Source organism: Macaca thibetana, chromosome 7 (genome assembly GCF_024542745.1).
Source record: "Macaca thibetana thibetana isolate TM-01 chromosome 7, ASM2454274v1, whole genome shotgun sequence".
Taxonomy (NCBI): domain Eukaryota; kingdom Metazoa; phylum Chordata; class Mammalia; order Primates; family Cercopithecidae; genus Macaca; species Macaca thibetana.
Window position 1 is genome coordinate 161,987,511 of NC_065584.1, and position 22,334 is coordinate 162,009,844.

General features: G+C 41.4%; 1 protein-coding gene across 23 annotated transcripts in view; it reads right to left on the bottom strand.

Annotated features, from left to right (window-relative positions):
* Positions 1-843: 843 nt before the first annotated feature.
* Positions 844-22,334, bottom strand: part of PEAK1 (pseudopodium enriched atypical kinase 1) — a 303,571-nt gene continuing 282,080 nt past the window's right edge. For all 23 annotated transcript variants that reach the window (XM_050799933.1, XM_050799946.1, XM_050799923.1 and 20 more), the window contains one exon: positions 844-8,008. In XM_050799933.1, the coding sequence (XP_050655890.1) occupies positions 6,845-8,008 (1,164 nt within the window). In that variant the 3' untranslated portion in view covers positions 844-6,844. The remainder of the gene's footprint in view (positions 8,009-22,334) is intronic.

Here is a 22,334-nt window from a genome sequence, read left to right on the forward strand (position 1 = left end):
TGCCGTTGACCCTTCCTCCTGGGCCCAGGCAACACACAGGGAGCTTCTGGGTCCACACCAACATGGGTTCTGTTATGTTGCTCCTCAGCAACATAAACCTCAAGTCTGGCAGCCACTCTTCTGGGATATGCCTTAAAAACACCATCTGCAAATTCCAGAGTGCTTGCTAGTGGAAAAGACAGTGTCCACTGTAAAGGGTTTGGTGCTCTAAAATCTGCTCTAAATTTAGAATCTACATGTTTGCCTTTTCATCTATTCTCCTCTAATAATGCGGCAGTTGTTGCTACCACTGCTGACTCTTCCTGCTTAAGCCAGGCAGCCTCCTCTGTGCTGCTGAAGTGTCCACACATTAGCTTGTCTGCCTTTGTGAGGCCCCTGTGTATCACTGTGTGTCAAAGGCATGTGAATCTTGCAGATGATGCCCTGCCCCCGCTCACATTACCTGAACAGCTCTGATTTCCACGGAGAGGGTCAGCCAGAGCCATCTAACCAAGCCTCTCAACATGCAGTACAAACCCAGGAAGCCTGCAGGTGACTGCTCACCAGGGGGCGATCTCACACAGCAAACCTGCAGCCTCCTGAGGTCTGGGAAAAGCAGAATGCCTTTGCTTTCTCTTTGGGGCCTGATTTCCTCAGATTAGACAAGGAATAAAGAGAAATATAATCCACGTCAGCAAGGGATGAGGACCCAGAGTGCAGAAGGCACAGTGGCTGAAAGCCATCATTTCCTGCATTATGGACAGGGCACCTACCCTGGGGGGACAAGACATAACCATGTCTGCAACCAAACCCTCCTCAGCATGTCAGTGTGGAAGAGTCGCCGAAAGGACAAGCATTTGTCTGTTTTTTAGTGTGTATTAAAATGAATTTATTTACACAGTAACATGATGCCACAGAGTACACAGCAAAGTACCACAGCAAACCAAAGGGTGGCGCCACTGGTGGCAGAGGGGACCTTTCAATGATAGATTTATACAACTTTACAATATGTAAGTAGAGGGGTGAAGCTCTGGAAAGAGCAAAAACAAGATTTTCAAATATAGAGTGTGGGCAGGGCCAGAGAGAATTAAAGAGAGATTGGAATGAGGACTGTCATGATTCAAATCACTAAGTAGGATGAAATCTTGCTTCTGTATTTGCCTCATGCCAAAATGCCCTGCATATCCTCGACAGAAAATCCCAACCCAGTGTGTTCACACATCACACTCTTTAGCTCTAACTGGTAAAGGAAGGGATAACCAAGTAGTATTTGGAGCAAGTTCCTGAAGCGGTGTGGTTTAACCTTTCAAAAACGAACCCTATGTCTGGTTCAACATTCAAGTTATCACGAGTGCGGACACACACATACTATCCACACACTAACAGGCAAAGTGGGTTTTCTGTACTACAACAATATTCGTAGCAAAATATATGACTCTGTACTTCTGCTAGGTTAAAAAATTTCTGACCTCTTTTGATTCCCTGAAACTTTCTTGATTAAAAAAACAAGCAAAACAAAACCAACCAAACCATGGGGGTGGATGGGACACATTAAGATAAAAAGCTGGAATAAACCTGGAGACTTTCTGGAGTGGGAAACATGTAATGGGATGTTGGGAATGCAGGCCCTCGCAGCCCACCTAGGTGGGGAAAGCTTCTAGCAATGGGTGATGCAAAAATCTATTCTAATTTTAAACAGTTGCAGGGAAGGGGTGTTTAACAGCTGTATAGCACCTTGTACATTCTGGGCACTTATAGATATTAAATGATGGTGATGATGAATGGTAAACAACTCTGTAGGAAGGTTTATAAAAACAATTACAATTTGTTAAGAAGTTTCCCAAGAGTTCTTTAAACAAACCTATTAACTACCATATCCCTTAAAAAAAATCCTCCGTTCTCAGTATTATATTCATATGATGTTCTCAAGCTGAGGTTTGGATAATAGCCACAGTCATGTCAAGGGGAGATGGAAGAATTCCTTCTCCTGAAATACTGAGGAACTTCGTATCTGCCAGGGCTTTCATTATCATCATCATCATCATCTTCTTCTAATACACAAAATGGACTTTTTAAAAAGGTGCTTTTCTGAGGATGGATTTATCAGCTAAATGCCTTGACATGGAATGTATGTGAACTCCCCTCCCACGCCATCTGTCACAGCTCACCCTCATCATCTTAGAAGCATCGGATAAAAAGGCTTGATTTCTTTGGTATAATCTCTCCCAGGATCTTGCACTACAACTCTTCTGGCCTCCCTTACGGCAGCGTTTTTGGTCCACGGAATCCCCACTTTCGGCACTGTTGTAAGCACGGACAGCTGGACTTCAGTGCGCACTTCGGCAGGAGCAGCACTTGGATTTGTCTCGGCACAGCACTTTGGGCCTTTGAGAATATGAGCTTCAATGAGGTAAAACTAATAACCTGGTTTTGTGGGCAGCCATCCTGTTCACTCATTAGCCTGGAGCAGAATTTTCAATCCCTATTAACTAGTGACGGGAAAGAAAAACATGCCAGGGTTGGCCCAGGAAGTCCAGTTTTTCTTACCCCTCTCCAAGAATGTTCATACTATATTTACACATCTAGAATCATTTGAAATATAGTGTAGTATCCTAAATCCATCTCTATTTCTGGGACTAGCCTGTACTTTTTCAGATCACTGCTGGTAAAATCTAGGAGAAAATCCTAATTACAGTGAAATCTAGTGAAAACCCTAATTCCAGCAAAACCAAATGTCAGGTTACTTCCCAGAACCAAAGTATTCGTAACTCAAAATTGAGAAGCTTAGTAGGACCCAAAGATCTTTCCTGGAAATCTTTTTTTTTTTTTGAGATGAACTCTCACTCTTGTCTCCCAGGCTGGAGTGTGATGGCGCAATCTCGGCTCACTGCAACCTCCACCTCCTGGGTTCAAGCGATTCTCTTGCCTCAGCCTCCCGAGTAGCTGAGATTACAGGCACGCGCCATCACGCCCAGCTAATTTTTGCATTTTTAGTAGAGACGGGGTTTCACCATGTTGGCCAGGCTGGTCTTGATCTCCTGACCTCAGGTGATCCGCCCACCTCGGCCTCCTAAAGTGCTGGATTACAGGCGTGAGCCATTGCGCCTGGCCTGGGAACTTTATACTACTAGAAACTTTTAAGATATAATTTTCGGTAGTTTTACTCCCAGAAATATCATGAGTATTTCTAGAGCTTTAGCTCTCTTGGCTTAGACTTTCCCACGTTTACAAACTTATTCTGAGTTTGGAAGCAAAATTGACCCCCCCTTAATCTGACAATGGGAGGCTACTCCAACTGTTAAAATCCTAACCAATATGTTTTACTTCTAGCTCCTCAACAGCAGCAGGGTAGATAGGATGAGTGCTTGTGCCCTCACCCCAACCCATACCTCACCCAGTTCATCTTCTGAGGGCAAATCTTGAAACTCATTGCCATATTCCTGGCTTCCAGTTCTAGCTCAGCCTAGGGGTTGGTGATTCTTATGTTGTCGTTCCACAGGTTACAGTTACTCTTTTTCTCATCCTGCTGTTATTCTTCACGAATTGGCTTCTAGGCATCCCAGTAGCGTACATATACCAAAAGGGCTCACCTCAGCCAGCACAGGAGGCTTCTTGAAGTTCTAGTCCTCTTTGTGAAACATCCACTGAATCGCTTCCAAGACTAGGTTACCACTCTAACAAGGCACTCTGCTATACATTCAGTCTTGCTCTTGGCTACTTTAGCCACTGTTGTGTTTCTCTAGCACCCAAGTGTCACAGAGATTGTTCATGCTCATGTGGCTTAAGGAAAAGTTCCAATAGGAGCTTAATTGTTCAAACTCTCAATATAAATGGAAAACTCTATAGTATAGACTTCAATAGAAAACAATTTCCAATCAATATTGAAGGCAATAACTTCGTGTTACTTGAGAAAACGTAAAGTGCTATACTAGTCACAATTCAAACATATATATATGTATATATATAAAATGTGTGTGTGTATATGTGTCTACAGAGGGTAGGAATTCTTTCCAGTTGATGAACAAATTCAAAGTTCCTACCACAATTAAAACGAAAAATATTTGTGATGTTAAACTGACTGAATTTCATTTTTTTGGAAAAATATTCTGAAGACCAACTCATGTAGTACTTTTTGCCTAGAAATATAGTTTCTTTCTCTATTCTGCTCTAACCTGTAACACCCCCTTCCCTCTCTACCTCACATTCTTTGGCCATCACCCAGAGAAAAATTAATCTAGCCACCTGTCTCTGGGAAGCCTGAGGCTCTTCTCTGGCTAGTTTGTATTCATCTTTTGCCCTTAACAAATCTGAACATAAAAACAGTACTGAAAACATCTGATGTGAAGAGGTGCTTGGTTTACCAGTGCTGTAAGATAATGGTAGTGGAGGTGTCCATGCTTATTATACCATAGAGTTAAAGTAAAGACTGGATCCAAATCATAACAGAAAAAGAGCAAGAAAGAAAGAAAAAAAAAGATATGTAGAGACATAACAAATAGAGGGACCAGGGAACATTCTGCATTAAATATGTAACCTTATTAAATAGTCAACATTCAAATTTACATGGGCAAGGCACCACGAACGTGACATTGAGAAGGTATATCTCAATATGCAAGCCATTGCAAGGTAGGAGGTGGGGGAGGTTAAGGGAATATGCTGGCTGACATGGTCAGTGGTCTGTGTGCTGCCACTTCAGTGCATAATCAGGCAAGGAGTTATGTGCACATGGTCTATGCTAAGATGAACCAAACACCAACCTTCAAGGCAAGGAGCGGCTGTGCCAGAGGATACCAAGAGCGGACTGCTGGCCTGCAGCAGCATGCCCACTCCATGGCCATTCCTAGGAGCAGAGCCCTGCACTCTGGCTAGAAGAGGCAAGACTCTTTGTGGGCTAACCAGCCTTCCTCCCTGTGAATCCTATATTGCTGGCCAGGTGATAAGGACATTCTCCATATAGAGCCTCACATATTCCAATCACTTAAAAAAATAATAAGAGCACAATAAAATACATTATTCTCCTTTCCTGATCCTCTTTCATATACATGAATCACATGAAAGGCTGTTAAAAATGTTAAAAGTTTAGAAATTTCCAAGGCCACTAATGTGCTATGTAAGTAATACTGCACAATCAGTCTTGGCTTTAAGGAAACTCTGCACTGGTAGATGAGGGGCCTCAGGGCTCACTCACTCACTAGGCAGAGAGAACATGTCTGTCAACCCTGCCACAGGTTGCTTCTCTAGAGGCGTGGCCTCTACTTCCAGCATGCGTGTGCACGCACACATGGGCACACAAGTGTACACACACATTGTTCGAGTGACTCTTGGGATTTCAAGGTCAAAGTAAACACATACTCACAGTTTTGAATAAAACAAGCACAGGTGCACATGTGTATACACACACACACACACACACACACACACACACCCCAGTGGAAGGAACGCTCATCTCTTAGCGCAAATATGTGCCAAGGGAAGAAGGGGGAAGGTTTCTGTAGACTCGCTTCAGGTGAAGTTGCAACATAAACACTGTAATATACAGCTAAAAAAATACATACAAAAATTGCACATATATCCATAGGAGGGGAGCACAGGCTGCACACATGGTGAACAGCTCTCAATCACCCACCTCAGCAATCAGAATTCCCGTGAGCTGTCCTCCAGAGCCATTTTAGAGAGAGTCAGAAGGAGCAATGAGCCACTTACACTGGGAGGCAGTCTCTCTAAAAGAGGTCAACATTCTGAGGAGGTCAGCAGTCTCATCAGTGGCCTTCTTCCCCTCCCCTGCCTACGGCCATCCCAACAGCCCACCTCACTGTGCCCTGTAAGATCTTAGAGCTCCACCGACAGCTATTTCATTCAGGGCAATTGTTTACAGCATTTGCTAAACTAGTTAACACTGGCTACTGATAGAAGGGAGCTGGCCAATTACTGCTCAGGGGAAAACTGCAAATGCTGATAGTTCTGACAGTAATCAAAGGGTACTTTAAACTCTGTTCCCTGATGGCCCCTAGAGAATTGCACATGCAAGAAAATCATCTCCTCATGCCCTGCCAGCTATTTATAAGCTCTGAACTGCACTCCACCCTGCTGAGGCATTGGTGACACCACCTTGGGTCAGCTCTGTAATGGGCCACAAGTGGCTGATAAATCCAAACATCACTGGCAAGTGGGGACAGAGTAGAGAATCAGGCAGTGGCAGCAGAGGGGAGACTATTAGGGCTGTCCTCCATGCAGTGCACACACTTACAGATAATGGCAATGAAAATGGGTTGATGACCCAAGGATGGGATCTCTCCTTTTCTTTCTACTCTCTCCTGGAACAAAGGATATAGTCCCTGGTAACCAAAACTGGGCTGATGCTAAAGATGGCAGTTCTGCCTAGTAAGTCAGTTGTTGACACCTTAAAGGAAGAGTCTGTTGTCAGAGTCTACTGGGTCATGGTAGAGACTGGTTAGGTCTGTCTACTGCTAGTGAGAATAAATACTCGGTGCTAAAAAGATATCCAGAATTATAGAGGAAATGGACACAGCTCACTGGCTCACTGAGTTCATACCAAAGAAGCTGTCCCTTCAAGAATATGGATTTTCATTTTTACCTGCATTTTCTTCTATTAGGATAGAAGGTGTTTCAAAGGAAGGCAAACGCAAGTTTGTGCAGCTGAATTTCTGTAAAGTTAAGACAGACTCAGCTTCTCATTCAATTTGGAGCAGTGGATAACCTTTCTGAATGGACCTACTTGTTCATGGACAGGGATAGAGGTTTGTCTTTCTTCTTTCCTTGAATTTGGAGTGAGCACTAGGAAGGGGAAGTGCATGGGTGACATGAAGAAGGTGAAGATGTGGTAAAAGCAGCATCCAGGTACACATTAACGGTGCTGCAGAATTTTCACAATACAACTGAGGGAGTCTGTAGTGGCAAAAGCCAAATACTGAGCACAAAGCCAGTCCTCAAGGCTAATCCCACCTTCCCTGTCCAGGGACTTCTCAGCAAACTTGATCATGAGCAGTGTTCGCTTGATGTCTAGCCAGTTTTGGAGCAGGGTGTTCCTCTGCACTAGGCTAGGGCAGGCGGTGAAAGTCTGGAAGAGATCTTCGCGGGGGCCCCAGAGCAGACACTGGAGGATGCCTTTGGCGTCTGAAATGAGGATCCGCTCAGAAGGGTTGGGATTCAGGAGGCAGCTGGCCAGCTGCTGCAGACCCCGGGAGTAGGGGGAGCGGAGCGGGATGCGAGGCAGGTCTGCTTGTGTGTATTCCCTCTCCTTCAGCTCTGGGTTCTCATCAAAGGGGTTGGGTAGGTGCAGCATCTCATAGATAAGGATGCCTGTCTGGAACTCATCACACTTTTTATACTGGGTAGCTGTTATGATCTCTGGGGCAAGGCGAGACTGGTCCCGGAGGATCTCGGGGTCCACCAGATGGCTCTTCTGTTTGGCCTGAGAGAAGTTGCTCACTATAAGCCTAGTGGGATAAGATGAGGTGGGGCTGGGCTCCGCAGGCCCAAAGCCTTGGGCAGTGCCCCCAGGCTGGTAGTGGACAAGTAGCAGGTTCTCTAGGCGTAGATCGCAGTGAGTGACATGGTAGGGTTTGAGGTGCTCAAGACCAGAGCATAGCTGTAAGAGCAGCAGACACACCTGCCTCTCATACAAATCAGGGCTTTTCCCATGCTGGGCTAGAGAGTCTCGCACAAAATCAGCCACAGTGAGACATGGAACTTCCCTGGTGATGACTACAACATGGCTCCTCTGCTTCTTGCTCATGACTCCCTGGCTGTCTTTCTGGGATGATGCTGCTTCAGAGCAGGGCTTTGGGTTTTTCCCATCCGTTTCTCCTTTGGCTTCTTCTTCAGTCTCTTCCATGTCATCCTCTTCCTTTTCAGGGTCGTCAGGATCCTCCCAGGGAAGCAGACGGTTAGGGACTTCAGCAAGGAAGTGACCACAGTCCTGCTGAATGTTAAAATGGACAGCCAGACTCTGCCGGACAGCCAGGCTGTGATAATACTGCTGAGATTCTTTAGCTTTGCTCTTACAGATCTGAAAGATAATAAAACAATTTAAAACTCACACTCTCATAACCATGTTTATGATGTATCAGGAGGATTAACTAGAAGGTGACTGGTTAGGGACAAACGATCATATAGTAAAGTTGTTAGCAAGGCTTGCCCCATGTTAAGTGACAATAATAATGGTGGTAACCGTTTCTCATGGTTGTCTACACATTCCAGGCTGTGGTGAGCACTTTCTGTGTACCATTTTTAGTCCTCACATTAACCTTTCAAAGTAGATTAAGGATCTAAGAATTTTAAAAAGAAAAAAAGCCCAGGGTTATGTTTGCAAACCTAAGTTTGTGTAATGCCAAAGCCTGCTCTTTCCACTATAACCTTGCAACTCATCAGAACAACAATGAAATAATTTTTCACTTACTTCTGTAGAGGTTTGTAGCCCAGACTGATAGAGCAGGCCAACAGACTCATAATGGAGACCAGAATACCTTATTTCATCACCCATCACCCTTTGTGTCAACATCTCACAGGTTAGGAGAGGGATATAACATTGGCCAGGTAAACTGTGGGTTTTCCTAACTTTTCAGTGAATGTCATTGTGATGGTCACAACACTGGCACTCATGGATCACTGGTAGGGTTGAGAGAGTCACTGGTCTGACCTAGTCAGAACAAAACCATCATTTCAATGGCGGTTGTCTGAGTTTTATGCTTTCTCTTAACAGGCCTCATTTAACACCCGCTATTGAGGCAATAAGACCTTTCCTAAAGAACTTTATTAAGTGGTTATGGATCAAGGAAGAATTTTTTGATCAAAAAAAGTTAGCCAAGAGTTCTAAATACTGTGATGATTGTATTTCTACTCTAAGGGGTTATCAAACCAAAAAGTAAAACCACCCCCAAATGGGCTATCCTCATGCTATAGAGAGGCTGACAGTGGAAGACTCAAGTCTCTAATACTAGTTCATGGATCATAATAGTCTGGCCTGGAGTCTGCTCCACAGCCCTGTTAACTGAGGGTCATTCTCTGCTGTCCCTCCTCAGCAGGGGCACACTGCCACATATTACAAATATCAAAGGCTTCCAGCAACATGCACTCTCTGTAGTGTTTACACTGCGTGTTTATTACAATAATACAGAAAAGCAAATTTTAAAAAAGCAATTTTTAGTAATTTTTATTTAAAAAGAAAAATGTATACATTCTTAGGAGGATTCAGATGGGTCCCCAGTTCTGAGAAGCAGCACATTCTGATTTCCATTCAAATACATTAAAAAAACAAAAACAAAAAAAAATCAAAGGCAAGGGAGTCTCAAGGGAAAAAAGCATCTCTCTCTCTCTCTCTCTCTCTCTCATTCTCTAGTTTATCATATTTATTACAGTTAAAGAGGTTTGATGTCAGTGACCAGTGCCATGGAAATCAATCAATCAATCAATCAATCTATACCTGAGCACAATTTCCTTCAAGTCTTCTACTCTATCTAATTCAGTTTGAGGATATACAAAGTATTTCTTTTTTAAGCAAACTTCTGGTCTTGAACAGACGTCCCCAGCCTGAGTTCAAGTTCAAACATATATCTTTCAGAAAATATTATCTCTGGAAAGCTCTCGAAGTCTTAGTATATGCAGTATAATATATAATCCTATATGCTCATCAATCATAACATTTGTTATTTTTATAACTGCACTGTTGGCAATATTTCACATTTAAGTGTTACCAGGTATTTAAAAATTCTATACTAGTCATTGTTTAGTTGCACAGGAGTTGGATCCAGCACATGGCACCATGAACCCCATTGCCAGTTAAGTTTGCCGAATATTACATCGTCTTCTGGAATGAAAGTTCAAGGGTCTCAACTCTTCAATCTTTGAAAATGCTATCAAATACATCCAAATTTAGCTGGATCAGATTGGATGGTTAAACTCTAGCTGTTACATTATAAAAAAGGACACTCTCCAAGGGCTTGGGAGGCCTGGGATTTAGTTTTGCTACTAGCTGTATAACCTTGGGCATTTCACTAATTTCTCTGGGTCTCAGTCTCCCTATTAAAGGGGACAATATAAAGAACATTGAAATCTACTTCACAGGGCAGTTGTGAGGATTAATTGGGATCAAGCATATACAGTACACCTGTAAACTACAAAGTTGTACAAATGTAACACTGATAATGACTAAAACAGTTAACAACTTGCAAATGTCAAACTAAAGCAATCTTAGAGAATCCTAATTTTTTGAAACAATGAGCAAAACAGAAAAATAGATCTTTATTTTGAGTCCTGACAGCCACCTGCCATAGCAGTGAGGCTCTCTGATCACAGGTTTGATAGAGGACAGGCAAAAAGAAACTGCTAACATTCAGTAACTCCAAGCCAGGGTTAGCCTTGACAAACAAGTTAACACCAGCAGTATGTTAGAAACCAAGAGAGGGCAACCTAAAGCTACAAGAGAGAATTGTTTGGCCAAGTCTAGATTTAACTATGTCAAGTCAGGCTGAAAAACAATTTGTCACCTTGTAGTTTAACATTAGAAGCAGAGAAGGTATTCTAATTGTGACTTGTATTTGAATTGTGATATTCTAATTATATCTAGACATTCACACAGACACATACATTTTTATAAGGTCTTCCAGAGCTTTGTGAGTAGATAAGAGTGTGGATACTACAATAAGAATTTATGTGTAGCTTCACAGATCTACTTGAGATAAAGGATCAAAGTGATTTACGAAGAAGAAATGATAAATTGTTCCACTATTTTGGATGCTCTAAAGGAAAATGGTCTCCCTAGATAGCCAACCTGAGTGGGCAGCACTTTCTTATCTCTTCATTTTATAATACACAGACAGGTTGAAGAATAATGAGTCACTCTAGCTTTAAGAGCAAAGGCAAAAGGGAGAAGACTAGAGTGTAAAAGAGGAGGGAAAAAGAGTGATTTCAGTTGGTTCATAACCCTGAAAACAGTTACAACCCAAACACAGACCAATGGAGATTTCCATAATAGGACTGTCCTTGATGGGTATGTCATCAATCTTTATTATGGAGCCTGCAATGATGTTAATTTAGGTAGGAGTATTATATTATTCTAGGTACCACATTGTGGCCATTTTTCAAATATTAATAACTCCTTTAGTTAAAAAAAAAAAAAACTCAAAATGACCTGACTTCAGATAATAAATTTCTAGTTCAAAAGTTATTTCAGAAAACAAGCCATTTTTTTCAGAACAAATGGATAGGGTTCTTTCTGCCAAATTTTTTCCTTCTGCCCTTACCAGTATTTTCTATATCATGGATTAAAGTAACTTCTTCTTGGCTCTCATTTATCTTTCTTGAAAGGAATTCACATTCCTTCTTTATAAAGAGTAGCTGGCATGAACAGGAGGAATCTCAAGAAAGATTCTACTTGTTCACGCCAGCTACTCTTTAATCTATAAATGATTACTTCAGGACTCCTCCTAGGACCCCCAAAATTTAAAAATAGGAATAAAAATAAACTAGAACTGGAATGGTCCCCCATCTTCATTTAACATTCCCTTTTCTAATAGGAGAAAAATCACCTCATATTTGTCTTGGCTATGTTTGGGAAAATCTACTTAAAATGTGAATTTGGCAGATTCTGTGCTGTCTATATTTTCTGAAAGGAAAGAAAAATGCTATGAGAGACTGAGCCACAGTGACACTAGAGGGAGCTGCAATATCAACATCCAGGAGTCATTTACTTATAAACTGCAGCAGGAGAACAAAACCAGGCTGCTGAAGGTTGAATCTTCTTGTAAAATACACCCTAGGGCCTCTTTCTGGATAAGTTTTTGCTTCTGTGATGGTGGCAATACCAAATGCATGCCAAGGGAACTCCTCATGTGAAGAGCACAGGCAGGAAGAGAAGCCCATCCTGGGCACAGTAACCCTCGCCCATTTGCCGGCTCACAGGAAATGCCTGCTTGAGCTATTCTCCACAGGAGTCAGAGGGACATCAAAAGGGACAGCCAGCCAGCTGGTATACACATATGCACCAACATGAATAACCTACTGTTGCAAAAACAGAGGCTTGAAGGGAAACTGGGTGCTTGTCTGGGTTAATAAAGATCAGTGAGGACAGAGAAGGGAAAGGAAAAATATTAATTCATTATCAATTGAGCATTCAAACAAGTATCTCACGGCTCCTGAGCACTTCCTATCTGTAAGACACAGCACCCTGAAGCATTCTGACCAGATTCCTAAATACAGGGGTGGGGGCCCTCCAACCACTGATAAATCATCTGTTGGAAAACTGGGGGAGAGGGGAAACAACATACTGTCTTCCAGAATCAAAGACAAATTACCCTCTCCTGAGACCTTCTCAGACTCGGGTCAAAGAACCCAACATTTACAATCTTAGCAGGGAAACAGAACTTGAAAATGGTTCCTCATGCACAACCTGAAAAGTTTAATTCTAAACATACATTTCGGTTCAGGGGCTCATTTTCCATGTTGCTCATGACAACTGCCCTGCACATCTTTGAGGCAAATTTGTCATTAAAAAGCATTTATGTTTGTAATAATTTCAACCTAGACAGCTAACTTCTAAAAAGTAGACCATCAGGGGCTTTGACTGTAAAGTCCCATTAAAAACAGCTGGGGAGAAGATAGTGCTGTCTAACACTACCGAACCTTTCAGAATGCCCACGAAGCCTGGGACCTGTGAGGGGACATACCTCTTGATGCAATCTCAACAACAGATACTCTGTTTAAGGCAACTAAGTCAGAGGGCTGGGGGAAAGATGGACCTTTGCAAAACTGGATAATATGACCATGGAATTAATCTGTCATTGAATGGCATGGTGTTACCCATTCTTCTTCACTTGACCCTTTTTCCCAAAGGTTCCTTCAAGTGCTGGTGTTTGGAGGGTCTGCTCTCCATCCTAGTTTTTCATTGGCACACTCTCTTCGGCAAGCTTGCTCATGGCTTCAACCATCTCATATACAGTACTGACTTCCATATCTACATTTGTAATGTACACTTGTCTTTGGGCTTTAGACTCATCTATACAATGACCTGCTTGATTTCTTCCCATATATATCCTAATCCATAGATTACTTAAACTCAACATAACCAAACCTAAACTCTTCTTCCCACCAAACTCACTGGTCTCCCAGTACTCCCTCTCTTGATGAATGACTTTGTACCTGGATGAGAAATCAAATTCACTTTGGATTTCTCCTGCATCTTCACTCCCTATGGCTAATTAATTACCAACTCTTACTGATTTTTCTTGTAAATAACTTTCAAATTATCCTCTTTTCTCCATCTCTATTGCTGCCTTCATCACTTGCCTGGACAACCACAACTGGTTGTCCAACTGGTCTCCCTGCCTCTAATGTGATCCCCTCAAATACATCTTCCACATGGCTACAGAGCCATTAAAAAACAACAGTTGGTATTTCCCGCTTATTTAAATTTCCTAGCGGCTCCACTTTATCCTCATAGGAGAAAGTCCTGGCCTTGCCTCCCTTTCCAGTCCTACTTTCCACCTGTGTTCCATTTGCTCTTACTATATTGAGCTATCTGCAGCCAGCCACCCACTCTACCCTCCAGGTGTTCTCTCAGTTTGGGGCTCCTTGTCACCCCTCATTTGCCTGAGGGATTCCTACTTCTTTTAAAGCCCTTCTCAGGCATTACTTTTGCCAGAGAGAGTAAGTGCTAAATACCCTAAACCCCCTTTCTGTGTTACTTCTATATCTCGTACATATCTCTATTATTGCAGTTATCACATTTATCTTTAAAAAATTTTTGTTTTTTATAATTTTTTTCAACGTTTATTTTAGATTTGGGGGTACATGTGCAGGTTTGTTACCTGGGTATATCTCATGATGCTGAGGTTTGAGGTACGACTGATCCCATCACCCAGGTACTGAACACAGTACCCAACAGTTTTTCAACCCTTACCCCCTTTCCTCCCTTCTCCAACATTTTTTTGTCTATCTTACAAGCGGATAGTTGTATCTTTAGGGCCTAGCACAGAGCAAGGCACGTAGTACATATTCCATATGTCTGTAAAAGATTCTGAGAAAAGGCAACATCTGATCCAGTGCTGCCATAGGGCTTATATACTTGGAACAGGTAGAATGTATGAACAGCTTTTATGAAACAGATACAAGTTGGCAAGGTGATGGGGTGGGGGCAATGGCAGATAAATCTGAATAATAAACACTCATGAATGACTTGGCTACACAAACGAGTGAAATCTGATCAGTGAGGGTTGTCTGTTGAGTCCAGGCTGCCCTGGGGGCTCATTGATTTTGTACTGCACAAAACTATACAAAACAACATGGCCCTTTGTCATTCAATTCAATTTTCTCTCCTTTGCCCCAAAGAAAGCAATAATTACAAAATATAAGACTCTTCAAAAATATTCTACATTAGCTCTGATTTTTCCATTACAGGCTCAGTATGCCTTCAGCTTACTTCCAGTTTATCAGCAGGGAATCTCATTCCCATCTCACTCTATGCATTTTACAGTGCCTCAGTGAACCTTAAGAGATGGATGCTACAGAGAATGAATTGTGGAGGGACAAAAATGAGAAACATTAAAGATCACACACATTACACCATCTGTGCCATTTGGTCACATCACACAAAAGTACAACTGCAAATGGGAGAGAGCGCAGAATGAAACCCTGCAACTTCTAAATTGATATCCAGTATTTGGTATAATCTCACTCTAAGAATACAGGCTGATCACTGATTGACCTCAATTCCTTGATCTGCCTAGGAGGAGTATTGCGATACTTGCTGCTACAGAGCTCAGACCCATATACACTCAATGCTGTTACAGCTATATTCAAAATAGATTAAGTGTTTAATACATAAAATGCTGTGTGGGCCCAAAGTACTCAGGACCCCATGTTGTAGGAATCTGCTATGAGAACTGTCAGGCAGGCCAGGTAATTTACAGCCTGAATTGCTGCAAAAATGTTCACATACCCAAGAAAGTGATTTTGGATCCTAGAAGAGAAATTCAAGAAGGCAACTGTGTAAGATTTTACCATTTTATTTGTGAGTTGTACTCATCAAAGCTTTTCACTCTCCCACTCAGTATGTGTATCCAATGAAAATAACTTGTGTTCCTAAGCCAGTAATTTAGGCTGTCAGAATGATGCCCAGGATGTTCACACTAGAGAAACTGAGGCACAGAGTAGTCCTATAACCAGCTCAGGGCCCACATTAGGAATTCAATTAACTTGAATTCCAACTTGTGATTCTCAACTATATCCTCTCACCTCATTAATTAAAGTCATGCTCCCTTTTCCCACCAGGCAACTCATTTTGATTCCAGGTTTACAGAAACATCCAAAACCTCTCCTTCCTAAATCAGTTCCCAGTTGAGACTCAGGTGCTTCTGTATGCACTGAGCCTGAAATGAAATGGACACCAAACTAGGATGGCCATGAGTATGTGTAGTTGGCTGCTGATCAATCACTTTCTGTAAAGTTTCACTGTTAAAAATATTTACGTTGAATTATGAAAGTGGAAGTGGTCTCCCCTCTACTTTTTTCCTCACCACTAAGCCAGTAATTAATTGCCTGTGTATATAGTCTGAACTAGTTGTAAATTCCTACCTGTAATGCTTTTTTTATTTAGTATCTTGTTTTGTCAGGATCCACTCAAATGAGATAAACGGAGACTCTGGAGTCAAAAATGCAGTAAAAGATGCTGGTCTCCACAGTTCACCTCTACATTATTACAAGCTTTTAACAAGATTCTGGCATAGCTGGAAGAAAGGAAGCAGCCCCACTTTCGTAACAGGGAAGTGTACATCTTTATTGAGTTTTGTATGCTCTATCCTTGAGAACAAAGACTGGGACTACCTTAAAGATACCTACTATCCCAATTCTGGAAGAAAATAATTCAGAAACTTATACTTTTTGCTTATGTGAAATTTTTAGGATCCTCTTCAAAGTAACTGCATCCACATTTCCTCTGTGGTCTCACATGGTAGTACTTTTTATAAAATGATCTCATAAGTGCAGTGAAAAAAACAATACCTCAGTGATACTGAGCCATAATTTTGTCAACCGTCCATCTTGATTCTAAGCAAAAGGCTGTCATTTTTCCATTAAGAAACAACACTGAGACACAGTAAGGTCAGTTTACTGCCTCAGGTATGAAATAATAGGAGAGGTTCTACCTAGGAGTCAGGTTCTACCTAGGAGCCTGCCACAAAGCTGGTGTCCCCATGCAGAAGTGACTGTTCCTCGCTGGCCTTAGTTTCCCACTGTGTAGAACAGTGAAGGCCCTTCTAAAATTGGCTTTAGTCTACTATGAGGATATGAGGATTATGTGTTTGGTCAGTGCCTACCCAGATTCTTTGAAAGGGAAAAAGCAAGTTAGATTTTATTTAGAGGGCAGGGAAGTTAAGTTCAGGCTTAAATTTATGTTAAGTTTTACTTTCAGAGCAGGAATGGTTAAGTTAAGGGCTGGAGGCCAGCCAATATACAGCCCACAGAGACAGACAATGCAATCTGCTGGGTGGTGGCTCACCAAATGGGGAAGAGAGGATAAAAGAAGATATGGACAAGATGGAAAATGGGAGTTGAAAGTTAAATATTGTTTGGAAATCAATTTGGCTCTTCTTTCACCAAAACATTTATTTAAAAAGTAGGCTGTGCTCACTGCCTCCACAGCTTCCTCCTCCTATTCGCGCTTTAAACTGTGTCTAGCATTCACCCCCATTATTACCAACATTGCATTTTCTTGAGGCTTATAAGAGATTAAATTCTTGCCTTCTTCTGAGTCTTCATTCTGCACAAGCCCTCTGCAACCTTGGACTCTTTGGCCTGTAGGGCCCTGCCTTTTGCTACAGATTTTCCAGTTGCTCCTGCTTTGGGTCACTTAGATGTGTGGGCCTTTTCCCACTTTGCAGACTCTTCCATTACAATCTCATGTAGTCCCACAGTTTCAACTAAATCAAGTCTATGACCACATTTCTAGGCTTGAACTCTCTTCTGAGTACCAAACCCACATTTTTACCTGGATCCTGGGGTTCTCTCAACTTGGCTGCCCTATGGGCATATCCCATTGAGAACCCATTTTTCTGGCTTTTCTGATTCATATTTCAACTAATGGCATCACCATTCTCTTAGAGGTTGTTCTACCTTGAAATTTTAGCATCACTGCCCTAGTCCCATACTCACCAGACATGGTCAACTGCCTCCCTCAGCTCTTTAACCATCTGCCCCTTCTTTTCCTTTGCCTTATGTCAGGTCTCATTTTACCTGGACTACTGCAATAGCATAATGACTGGCTTCCTTGCTTCCAGTCCTTCTGACCTCTCTTACGATAGTTGTCATCCAAAATCTTATGTTATTTCTGTTTAAAAATACTTAGTGGCTTCCCACAAAACACAAAATAAAGTCTAACCTCTTAAGTTCGTCACTCAAATCTCTAAATTTGGTCTCTAATCTCTCCATAGCCTAATTTTCCACTATTCTCTCAATGTACTACATTTACCACAAAGAAGAGCAAAGTGGATACAAAAGGCCCTTTCTTATTGGCCCCAAGAGAAGTGCTAATAACTTATTTCATTCATTAATCTTCATTTATCTTTACATCTCTGTATACCACTCCGAACTTTCATTATAATCTGTTTTGTTTAAGAGCTATTATTTATGCCTTTGTCTTTCTCACTGGAATATAAGCTTCTTGAGGGCAAGGCCTTTTTTTATTCATATTTATTTCTGTAAACTACAACAAATATCACAATGTTTTATACAGTAAACACTTTTTGAAAGGTCAAGAAATATTTATTGAATGCCAACTATGTACATGATATTATAATAGATGCTAATGATGTAAGAATTAATAAGCCATGGTCCCCGCCATGTAGAAGGTCAGGTATAATAGTGGGGAGACGGGAGAGGAAGCATGTTCTTGTTTAATTATATAACTGTCTCATGATAATGCAATGGTTAAGAAATCCAGTAGGTATAGCGTGCAACATGTGCTCAGAAAATTAAAGAAGAAAATTCAGAGCTGGATTCTTTAAGAACACATAGGAGCTTTCCAAGTATGTGAAAAGGAAGGAATAACCAACTTTTACTAAATGCTTAACTTTGTGCCAAGTGATGCTCTCAGCACTGTGTGTGGGTGTGTGTGTATATATATCACTGTATACATATTAACTTCTGTGATTTTTTACAATGGTTTTAAGAAGACCTAAAATATTTTTTCCATTTTACAGATAAAGACACTGGATATAGAAAAGGAAAGTAATGGCCAAGGTAACAGCTAATATGTAGCTACAGCACAGATTTAAACCCAGGTCTGTCTGACTTAAAAGCCTAAATTCTTAGCCACTTTGTTAACAGTCCTCACATTTTGTACATAGGAACCACTTGGGGTACTTAGTACAAATGCAGTTTCCAAGGCTTTACTGCCAGCCATTCTGATTCTGTAGGTATGGAATACGGCCAAGGAAATGACATTTTTAATGAGGATCCCTCAGGTGATTCTGAAATAGGTCATAGCAGATCACAATGCAGAAATGCTTTATTGTATTATACTGTCTCCCAGGAGAAGAGCAGTCCAGAGAGAGGAACCAGAGTGTGCAAAAGCCGAGTAGCATTAAACAGGTGCTGTTTATGATTGGTACTAGAGAATGGGACTACAGAGATGAATAACTAAGGATACCTGTTTTAAAGAAGCTTCGTGTCAAATGATCCAAAATCTCTGATTCTTGTTTTTTTAATTGAAAAGACATTATGACATCATTTTATTACTAATCAAAATAACTGTTACTACCTTAGCACAGGAATTATTTGAGTATTACCATTTTGTAGGTCAATTTTCTTAAAGTTATGATCATGTTATTGGCATTCGACTACTTTCACGTGACATTTAAAAAATGTTTTTCATAATTTTATGTAGTCTTCATAATTACCACTTTTAGTAGGTACAAACATTCCATTGGACTTACATGCCATAATTTATTATATTGGTGTCTTAATATAAGGTACCTAGTTTGTTTCCAATTTTTGGAAGTACTTAAATTCTTGAAGCTGTTTGCAGCTTTCTCTCATAATTTTAAGGAAAAACAAAGATGTTTACATCTCTGAAGTAATGAGAAAGAATATCTAAGTGCAGAACCTATCTAAATATGCTCAAGCCAATGCCTAATGTTAAGAAAGAATAGTGAGTGATCTAGAAAATGTTGAGCAGTAATTTTCCATTATTGTTAATAACAATAATGCATTATTTTATATGTACTTTACAGTTTATAAAAGCAGTTTCACTATAGAAACACATGTACTATAACAATCATCTGAGGTAAGTAGGGCAGTTAATATACACTGATGTGAAAACCAAGAGAGGCGCATGACTTGCATAAAAATACACAGTGATATCTTCAGAACTTGGACCCAGGTCAGCTGACTCCAAAGCTCTTTATTCAGTGCTGTGATGCCTTTTCATTTAAGACCAACACAAATAATAAAGCTAATTATGTTGAATGAAGATTAGAATAAATATGAAAGATGAAAACCTTCAAATCCAGGAAAAGTCCTGAGTTAAAACCACTTGCTTTATAACAAAGACAAACATGACACCTTCTGTGGACAGAATTGTCTCTCTCCCCCACCTCTTCATATGTTGAAGCCCTAGCCTACAATGTTACTGTATTTTGGAGACAAGGCTAACAAGGAGGTAATTAAGTTAAAAGAGATCATAAGAGTGAGGCCATGATGTGACAGGATTAGTGTCCTTTTAAGAAGAGACACTGGGGTGTGCTTGCGCATGCTTCTTGTGTTTTTTCTCTCTCTCTTTCTCTCTGTCTCTCTTCCAGCCTCCATAACTGTGAGAAAATAAATTTATCCTTTTCAGTCTATGGTATTTTGTTATGGCAGCCTGAGCAGGATGAGATTTTGATACTGAGAAGTGGTGCGCTGTTGTAAAAATACTTTAAAAGGTAGACGCAGCTTTGGAATTGGGTAGAGGGTAGAAGAGTTTTGAGATGCATGTGAGAGAAAGCCCAGAAAACCATGAACAGACAGTTGCTAGAAATATGGATGTTAGGGGCGATTCTGATGAGGTCACTGATAGTAACAAGGAACATTATTGGAAACTGGAGGAAAGGCAATCCTTGTCATAAAGTGGCAAAGAATTTAGCAGGACTGTGTTTTGTGGAAGACAAAACTTGCAAGAGATGAAATTGAGATTTCTAAGCAAAGTGAAGGAGTGGCTTGGTTCCTCCTGACTGCTTATAGTAAAATGTGAAAGGAGAGAGATGAATTGAAAAAGGAATTGTTGAGCAAAAAGAAACCAGAATGTGAAGACTTAGAAAATTTGCAGTCTATCCATACTGTGAAAAAGGTGAGGCTGGGCGTGCTGGCTCATGCCTGTAATCCCAGTACTTGGGAGGCTGAGGCGGGTGGGTCATCTGAAGTCAGGAGATCGAGACTAGCCTGGCCAACACGGTGAAATCCTGTCTCTACTAAAAATACAAAAATCAGCAGGTGTAGTGGCAGACGCCTGTAATCCCAGCTACTTGGGAGGCTGAGGCAGGAGAATCACTTGAACCCGGGAGGCGGAGGTTGCAGTGAACTGAAATTGTGTCACTGCACTCCAGCCTGGGTGACAGAGTGAGATTCCATCTCGGGAAAAAAAAAAAAAAAAAAAAAGTGAATGCTTGTTCTAAGAGAATACCAAGGGTGTGGCTAAACAACTATTTGGTAAAGAGAAGATGGGTATGACTTATGGACTTAACCAGCCATCTCAACACAAGTCAGGGATAAGAATGGGATTATACCAGCAAAGACATTGCCAGTTTGAATTAAAAGGGAAAAAGTGGGACAAAAAAAAGGAAGGCTACTGAACTTGGATTCTACAGGACTAGCCCACAGAGCTATTTGGCTGCTAACATGTACTATTCTTCAAGGAAAGGGAAGAATGATCCTGAAAGTGATACAGAAACATCAGGGCTGCTTTTCCCACCAAAGGACCAGTAGGCAAGGCTGATCCATCCTCAGTTTCAAAGGGTGAAGTTGCCTCTTGAGATCTGGTAGGCCAGGATAACCATGACCAGTGCCTCAGTATTGGCCGCTATGTGGAGCCATGGTGGTGATGCTGCCACTCCAGTGGGCTTGCAGGGGACAGTATCAAATCAAAGAGGATTATTCTTGGGCTGAAGATTTAATAGAACTTGACTTGCCAGGTTTCAGAATTGCTTGGGATTTATCACTCCTTCCTTCCTTCTGATTTCTTCTTCTTGGAATGGGAATGTCAATCCTATGCCTGTTCACAGTTGTATTTTGTAAGCATGTAACTTATGGTTTCACAGGTTCACAACTGGAGAGCCTCAGGACAAATCATACCTTGATCTCACCCATATCTGATTTAGATGATATTTAGATGAGACTTTGGACTTTAGAATTTAGAGTTGATGCTGTCATAAATAAGACTTCTGGAGCTGTTGGGATGTGTTTTGCATGCTATAAGGACAGATATTCTGAGGCAGGGTGGGTTAGAGGTAGAGTTCTATGGGCTAAATTATGTGTTCCCCACCACCAATTCGTATGTTGGATCCTTAACCCCCAATGTGAGAGAGTACCCATAAAGAGGTAATTAAGGCTAAATTAGGTCATAAGCATGGAGCCCTGATACAATAGAACTGGTGTCCTTATAAGAGATACCAGTGCATAGCCTTTCCCTTGTACTCTCTTCCTTCCTCCCTCCCTCCCTCCTTGCCATGTGAGGACACAAAGAGAAGGTGGCTGTCTGTAAGCCAGGAAGAAAGCCCTCCCCAGAAAGCAAATAAGCTGGAACCATGAACTTGAATTTTTTAGCCTCCAGAAATGGGGAAAATAAATTTCTATTGTTTAAGCCATACAGAATATGATGTGTTGTTATGCAACCGGAGCAAACTAAAATAACATACAGTTAGTACTCTATGACTGCAGTGGATTTGGTATTTAAGGAGGAGGGGTGGTATCCTTTGGCTTTCAAATTGCTAAATTCTACCATTGATTTTTTTTTTTTTTTTTTTTTTTTTTGAGATGTTGTCCCACTCTGCTGCCCAGGCTGGAGTGCAGTGCCTCAGCTTACTGCAACCTCCACCTCCCGGGTTCAAGCAATTCTCATGCCTCAGCCTCCCGAGTAACTGGGATTACAGGTGCCCACGACAAGGACTGGCTATTTTTTTTTTTGTATTTTTAGTAGAGACGGGGTTTCACCATGTTGGCCAGGCTGGTCTCCATCTCCTGATCTCAGGTGATCTGCCTGCCTCAGTCTCCCAAAGGGTTGAGACTACAGGCGTGAGCCACCACGCCCGGCCTACCACTGACTTTTTGTTTGCAACATTTTAAAGAACTTTTAGTCTCTTCAAGAGACAGTT